The sequence below is a fragment of the Neoarius graeffei genome, chromosome 2 (assembly GCF_027579695.1).
Source record: "Neoarius graeffei isolate fNeoGra1 chromosome 2, fNeoGra1.pri, whole genome shotgun sequence".
NCBI classification, from domain to species: Eukaryota; Metazoa; Chordata; class Actinopteri; order Siluriformes; family Ariidae; genus Neoarius; species Neoarius graeffei.
Genome location: NC_083570.1, coordinates 53,643,682 through 53,652,147, shown reverse-complemented (window position 1 = coordinate 53,652,147; position 8,466 = coordinate 53,643,682). Strand labels below are relative to the sequence as shown.

At 40.8% G+C, this 8,466-nt stretch overlaps 1 protein-coding gene across 1 annotated transcript in view; it reads right to left on the bottom strand.

Annotated features, from left to right (window-relative positions):
- Positions 1 to 669: 669 nt before the first annotated feature.
- appl2 (adaptor protein, phosphotyrosine interaction, PH domain and leucine zipper containing 2) overlaps positions 670 to 8,466 on the bottom strand; it is a 109,213-nt gene continuing 101,416 nt past the window's right edge. Inside the window, exons 20-21 of the mRNA XM_060914418.1 lie at positions 4,839 to 4,886; positions 670 to 4,354 (exon numbers count right to left, since the gene is read on the bottom strand). Coding sequence (XP_060770401.1) covers positions 4,223 to 4,354; positions 4,839 to 4,886 — 180 coding nt within the window. The 3' untranslated portion in view covers positions 670 to 4,222. The remainder of the gene's footprint in view (positions 4,355 to 4,838; positions 4,887 to 8,466) is intronic.

Genomic DNA, 8,466 nt, shown 5'->3' with positions numbered 1-8,466 from the left:
GATCGCGCGGATAAGCGACGCCTGCCGTGGACCAAACGAACTACATTCAACACGGCTACAAACCGAATAGGCCGATAAGTGTAATATTTAATTGCAATTAATTGCCAATACGAGTCACGATATAAGGTTACTAAAACCGAAAACGTAATTGAATAATTAAGAAATAAAGCAAGTTTAAAAATGACTTCAGTTCTCCTTTAACAGAACAAAATTGGGGAATGTTTTAGGTGTTACAGTACTGTGTACAAGTCTTAGGCACTTGCAGAAGTAAAATTAAAAGCTTAGAGCAGTAAACAGTAATAACTGGAGAAAAGGTCAATATTTGGTCTGATGACCCTTTACTTTAAAAGGAGAAAAAAAAATAGCCGTTTCAGGTACAACGAGTGCAGTTTTATACGGAATGGCGCTGCAAGTTTTACTGAGCATTTTACAGACCCAGCCACAGTTCTTATTTTTGCAGCAAAACATAGCAGCCTTCATTCCAAAGAACTTGGGTGCCTGCTTTTACAAAATAAGACGTTTGCACAGTACTGTATACGAGTGATTATTTGATGCCTCTTAGACAAGCTTTATATTCGATTAAACAGAAAATGTCCTGGGGGGTGAAAAACATTTCTTGTAACTCATACATGTAGTGGAACTGGAACAAAAATAAAGACTCCTCAGGGCTCTTAGAAATCCTCATCGAGCTTTATTAAAGTTATTCCATTTTGTTTAAGAAAAGCCATGTGCAAAGCCTTCTAGACAGCAGCTCAATCAATAACAGGAGTTAGGAGTAGTCTGCTCCGACACAGGTTATCAAATGCCTTTATTTGTCTTTTGAAACTCTGGCAGCAGATGCACAGATGACGCAGCTGTTAAGAGATGTTTATATGCGCTTGAGTCTTCAGTCTCGTTCTCATCTGGACTCCGCTGATAAACAACTAAAAGCTGACCCTACACTTAACAGCTTGCTATCAGTTAAAGTATAGATGCGCCAGCATTCATACGCAAACCAACAATTACTGTGTGTGGGGAGGGGGGCTTCCACATGTATATTTAACTTTTATATACACAATACTAAAGTGCAGCAAATTTGCGATTCAGATTGCAGCTGATAATTTGAAATTTTGCCCACACGCTTTCAATGCGGATAAGGAATATGAAGAAAGCAAGCCCTTTTGGAAGAAACTGAAATATAAGCCACTAAAACAAGCGTTCGTTTGAAATAAAGTGGTTTTGAATCGAGTTGATAGAACTATTACCCCTGCATGACGAACCATTAGAAACTGCAACGCTTATATAAGATTTTATCATCGTCTCCATTTCATTTGAGCTTTCACACAGCCACGTTAAAAAAAAAGTATATTATACTAAAGGAATGATCATATTAATTATAAGCAATGAATTTTTCCAACTCTCACTTCGTGTTCATTTTTTGTAAACTGGTTTAAACCTCAAAGTGCACATCACTTCCTGTAAACAGAGCACTGGAGCCGAAATGAGAAATTTTAGCTTAAATGGTAACAGGAATGTCAAAAGTATTTCTGTAAGTCAAAGGACCTGAGGAAAACGTTTATGGAGAAATAGCCTCGTTCTTCATAAGTAAGTAAATCAGCACACAGAGGTCCGAACCACCTTCACAGTCATCACATGACTGTGGGAGAATATTTGCATTTGATAAACTGTTGAATTTAGCTGGATTACAGTACTATTACCCTTTTTTTATGGTCATGTAAATGTACTATGGCTAGTGCAATTATCCAAAACTCGACATGCAGCAGACGCAGCTCTTGGAAGTGCAGTTAAGTTCTGTGCTTTAAGCGGGGAAAGTTGTGTGTATGTGTGTAGCTAAGCAGTACATCTAAACTCATGAGCACAGGCTTTCAATTACTGTTATGTACTTAGCTTAAAAAAATAAAATACTCTAACAATCGTGCATTTTGTGATCAAAGCATATAAATTGGTACACTTATTGCCAAAGACATTCCAAACTAATTTGGATATTGAGTCATCAGGAATTTTCAATATGGCAGCCATTTTTCAAAATGGCCACCAGTGACAACCGTTTCAGATCAATTTTCTTATCAGTATTCGAAGTAATAAATGTATAGCATGGCAGTCATTATTGTGAAACAAACCCTGACAGAGTGGTGCAAGAACCCAGTGTGAAGTAGTCATACATTGCATCTGTTAATGACATGATTCATAGCAACGGTCTGTCATAAAGAAATCACAGACCATAGAATGTCACAATTGAGCAATCAGAATCAAGTATTCAAATGAGCCATGGAATAAAAACATGATATTGAGGACACGGTTCTTAGGAATTGGCACTTGGAGAACCATAGAAAATTCAAGATGGCAGCCATCGGTGGTATGAAAACTGTAACTGCAATGAAGTTGCATAGACTAGTCCGATATGAATGACCTGTGTCAAATCATACATTTTTAATGTTGGTTTGTTTTATCTGTAACCGCTTATCCCGTGCGGGGCAAGCTGGAGCCTATTCCAGCTAACCATGTCTGAGAGGCAGGGTACACCCCGGACAAGTCAGTCATCGCAGGGCTGACACACACAACCATTCACACACACGGTCAATTTAGAGCCACCAATTAACCTAACCTGCATATCTTTGGACTGCAGAAGGAAACCCACATGGACACGGGGAGAACATGCAAACTCCACACAGAAAGGCCCTCGTCGGCCACTGGACTCGAACCCAGAACCTTCTTGCTGTGAGGCGACAGTGCTAACCACTACACCACCGTACCGCCTACATTTTTAATACATGGCGAAATCAAATTTGGAACTTCTCCCTCACAATTCAAGATGAGCAACAGGTTTTTGTGGCTACTGCCTCAGAGGCTGTAGCCACTATGTCGCTGTGTTGTAAAAATGAGTGGAACAATAGCGCACTGCGCATACAGGTATTCCTATTAAAATGGCCGGTGAGTGTACACAATTCAGTTCACCATTCGAAATAAATGGACTAGGCTAAATAAATCGCTTTCAGACATGTTTACGCTTATATGATGTCGATGTGACGCAATTCCGAGTAGTCACGGGAAGTTGTCGAAAAGAGGATTGAGACCACTGAGCTCTAGCACCGGGCCTTTTCCAGGAAATAAGAGTTTGGGTCATGGCGACAGCGTGTGTATGTCAGCCTCGGTTCGAAACTGTACAATAACTGTACAGTTTCGAAAACTATAAGAGGTAAGAGTAGAATAATATAATGTACAGATACTTGGTATATTTTACTTCTGTGATTTTTAAATTGTTCATTTTTGGATTACACTTCATTTTTGTGGCTATTGCCTCAGAGTATATATATATCATATTTACTGTATGGACATGGGATCAGAAAACAATTTTATTTATAAGCAGCAGCCACATGTAGCCATAGGGTACCTATTTTTCAAGACAGTGGCCACGGCTGGTGCAAAAGCAGTCACTGAAAATCCATGATTGCTCAATATCCGTTTTTTTTTTTTAATTTATTATTAATGTCTGCTATAAATGTACCAAAATTATTTCCAGCTGTTATGTTTTCTGCACCACTAATGTATTTAATCTATAAACCTATAAATCTCAATAAACGGGCAAATCAGATATTAGAGAAATCCTTTGTAAAGAAGCTACTATATTCAGTAAGACAGTAATATAAAACAGCACGCCTTTATATTAGGCTCCTTCATCCTGAAGTATGCAGAGAGGAATATACTGAGCTAGGAGGTCAGGAGAAAGTGCAAGTCGGAGTCTGAACCTGTCTGGTATTTGAGTATATGAGAAAGCTCTTGCTGCGGCACTCTGAAATACCCTCCTCTTTCTTTGCCCTTTTTATAGTGGCTTACAGTAAACGAGTCGTGTCGTTGATCATGCATGCTTCAAATCGGCTGTTAATTCAGTAGAAGGATGTGAATGTGAACACAATGATTTGCCAGATTGTGATCTAAACCTGGTGTGTAGTAGTTAGCAGAGCTATATTACTCTGGATTGCTAGCTGCTAGGATGTAAACCTCCGTCTTTAGCCCGGATTGTGGATTATTTGGATTACTTGGTATTTAGCATCGAGATGTCTGGAGTATTAGAGTAGAGCCATAACGTACCATAACAGAGTCTACACTCAGTTTGTATGTAAAGTGTGTATCTAGGATCAGCTCCATAGATCTTCATTCAAGGTATAAGAGACAAAAACAAACACTGGATCAGCTCTGCTCCTCTGAGAAGGCGAAACAACTTTCAGGCCTCAGACTCCAAGTCATCCTCTCCTTCTCCATTCGCTGCCTCTCCTGTCTCATTCTCCAGCAGGAGGAACTTCCCGTCACTGGTCAGTGGTACAGACTTCATCAACTCAGCCAGAGCATCCGGGTCCTGACACACACGCATGCAGAGAGAGAGAAAGAAAGAAAGAAAAAAGGGGTAGGGGGTGTGAATGAAATTCATTCTGCTTGAAGAGAGCAATTATACACACCACACACAAACACACAGTGCCGTCCACTATTATTGGCTCCCCTGCATTTAACACTTTGCCCAGTCTCCCTCTGCCAGTAAAACAGCACCGAGTCTCCTATAACACTTTATAAGGTTGGAGATACAGAGCAGGGCATCGGAAACCGTTCCTCTCAACTTCCTGTTGAAATACAACCAATTACATGACACACTTGACTTTAAATTTTTGTTACTGTTACTGGCTTTAACCCCTCCCCACCCCCGGTCTGGTCCTGGTCTTGACCTGGTCTCATCCTGCCTTGGTCTCAACCCCTCAAAGTCTTCATCTTGTCTCGGTCATGACAACAGCACTACATTTAACTATGTGGATCACCATCTCAAAAAAAAAAAAGATTTTAGATCTTACCTTCTTGGCTTCTGTAATCTCCTTTCCAATGTTTATTGTGTAGCAGATCTATAGAATTTGGGGGGGGGGGGGGGGGGGGGGGGGGGGGGGGGGGGGGGGGGGGGGGGGGGGGGGGGGGGGGGGGGGGGGGGGGGGGGGGGGGGGAGAAGAAAAAGATCAATATGCTACAGATACATTCTTATTTTAAACGATTATCATGTCACTACTCTGGCAAGTCCAATGAGGTGCCAATTCTAGATGCTTTTCAGGACAATGGTTTCATTCATAAAACACCTCAAGGCATGCTGTTATTATACCCCCCCCCCCCCCCCCCCCAACAAAGTTGGGGGGTAATATAGGAATCACCCTGTCTGTCCAAGTGTCTTGTAAGCACAACTCCTCCTAAACGGTTTGATGGATTTTAATGAAAAACTTTACACAGTTGCAGTATACCACCTGAAGATGTGCCTGAAGGAAAATAATCCCGATCCGATGTTTCAAAGGGGAGAAATTCCAACTTATTCCCTTACATATGGCAATATATGATGACAGGCTCATAAGTGGAGGGTATTCTATAGTGAGTTTACTCACAGTTCTAGTTTAACAAGGCAAAGTGAACAGCATTGAATAATAATTGAGACGAAGTTGATGTTATTATTCCCGATATTCAATGAGGCGGATAATTGTTTTAGTATAAATACACAGGTTATTATTATTAGGCGGCACAGTGGTGTAGTGGTTAGCGCTGTCGCCTCACAGCAAGAAGGTCCGGGTTCGAGCCCCGTGGCCGGCGAGGGCCTTTCTGTGTGGAGTTTGCATGTTCTCCCCGTGTCCGCGTGGGTTTCCTCCGGGTGCTCCGGTTTCCCCCACAGTCCAAAGACATGCAGGTTAGGTTAACTGGTGACTCTAAATTGAGCGTAGGTGTGAATGTGAGTGTGAATGGTTGTCTGTGTCTATGTGTCAGCCCTGTGATGACCTGGCGACTTGTCCAGGGTGTACCCCGCCTTTCGCCCGTAGTCAGCTGGGATAGGCTCCAGCTTGCCTGCGACCCTGTAGAACAGGATAAAGCGGCTACAGATAATGAGATGAGATTATTATTATTATTATTATTATTATTATTATTTTTTAAAATCGTATTAATTTTTTATTTCAAACTTCAAAAGCAGCATGTGAATATAATAACGGTGTGGCACAGACTTGTCTCACTCATCTATAGTCAGTCACATAAAATACTTTGTTTGGAAATCGATAAAACATCACAATTCCAGCTTCCCTTTAATGGTTTTAGACCAAACTTTGTAGCATCTTTAGTACTTTTAGGAACAGCATTTTCTTTTAGAATTTGTGATTATCGACAAATAGTCTGAATCTCTTGACCAGTCAGTAATCAGTGTGTGCAATTTCCTATAAATCACCTGTGTATTTATACTAAAGGACAATAAATCAAATGTGATGTGGCCCAACAGAATGGAGTTACTGTTAGCACCTCAAAGTTAATCATTTTTCCTATAACAGCATGCCCCAAAGTGTTTTATTCCTCTTGTGATATATATAGCGATATTCCAAAAACACTCCAGTGACATCAAAAAGCAATAGATCTTAAACCATAATCCATTTTTTAAATTCTTCCGACCGATCCATTCCCCATTCGTAGTTATTCCTTTGTAATGGACTTGAGCCAGTCTCAGCCATTTTGCAGGCAGCCATGAAGGAAAGAAAAGATGAGGCATATTTTGTTCAAAGGTTCCAAGTACACATACGGTGGTGCTTGAAAGTTTGTGAACCCTTTAGAATTTTCTATATTTCTGCATAAATATGACCTAAAACATCCTCAGATTTTCACACAAGTCCTAAAAGTAGATAAAGAGAACCCAGTTAAACAAATGAGACAAAAATATTATACTTGGTCATTTATTTATTGAGGAAAATGATCCAATATTACATATCTGTGAGTGGCAAAAGTATGTGAACCTCTAGGATTAGCAGTTAATTTGAAGGTGAAATTAGAGTCAGGTGTTTTCAATCAATGGGATGACAATCAGGTGTGAGTGGGCACCCTGTTTTATTTAAAGAACAGGGATCTATCAAAGTCTGATCTTCACAACACATGTTTGTGGAAGTGTATCATGGCACGAACAAAGGAGATTTCTGAGGACCTCAGAAAAAGCGTTGTTGATGCTCATCAGGCTGGAAAAGGTTGCAAAACCATCTCTAAAGAGTTTGGACTCCACCAATCCACAGTCAGACAGAAGTATGGAGTCCCCTAAGGGTCATTTTTTTTTTTTAATTAATTTTTTTTCCGAGCTACTTTTATGTCCCCTTGTAATAAGGGTTAGGGTTAACAGAAAGGTATTGCGACTTGAAAGCCAAACACTGCGACATAAAGGCCAAACAACTGCATGGGAACACAGACTTACAGGTGTGCTTGAAAGTATGTGAACCCTTTAGAATTTTCTGTATTTCTGCATAAATATGACCTAATACATCATCAGATTTTCACACAAGTCCTAAAAGTAGATAAAGAGAACCCAGTTAAACAAATAAGACAAAAATATTATACTTGGTCATTTATTTACTGAGGAAAATGATCCAATATTACATATCTGTGAGTGGCAAAAGTATGTGAACCTTTGCTTTCAGTATCTGGTGTGACCCCCTTGTGCAGCAATAACTGCAACTAAACGTTTCCGGTAACTGTTGATCAGTCCTGCACACCGGCTTGGAGGAATTTTAGCCCGTTCCTCCGTACAGAACAGCTTCAACTCTGGGATGTTGGTGGGTTTCCTCACATGAACTGCTCGCTTCAGGTCCTTCCACAACATTTTGATTGGATTAAGTTCAGGACTTTGACTTGGCCATTCCAAAACATTAACTTTATTCTTCTTTAACCATTCTTTGGTAGAACGACTTGTGTGCTTAGGGTCGTTGTCTTGCTGCATGACCCACCTTCTCTTGAGATTCAGTTCAAGGACAGATGTCCTGACATTTTCCTTTAGAATTCACTGGTATAATTCAGAATTCATTGTTCCATCAATGATGGCAAGCTGTTCTGGCCCAGATGCAGCAAAACAGGCCCAAACCATGATACTACCAACACCATGTTTCACAGATGGGATAAGGTTCTTATGCTGGAATGCAGTGTTTTCCTTTCTCCAAACATAACGCTTTCCAATAGCCTTCTGGCTTGTCCACGTGATCTTTAGCAAACTGCAGACAAGCAGCAGTGTTCTTTCTGGAGAGCAGTGGCTTTCTCCTTGCAACCCTGTCATGCACACCATTGTTGTTCAATGTTCTCCTGATGGTGGACTCATGAACATTAACACTAGCCAATGTGAGAGAGGCCTTCAGTTGCTTAGAAGTTACCCTGGGGTCCTTTGTGACCTCGCCGACTATTACACGCCTTGCTCTTAGAGTGATCTTTATTGGTCGATCACTCCTGGGGAGGGCAACAATGGTCTTGAATATCCTCCATTTGTACACAATCTGTCTGACTGTGGATTGGTGGAGTCCAAACTCTTTAGAGATGGTTTTGTAACCTTTTCCAGCCTGATGAGCATCAACAACGCTTTTTCTGAGGCCCTCAGAAATCTCCTTTGTTCGTGCCATGATACACTTCCACAAACGTGTTGTGAAGATCAGACTTTGATAG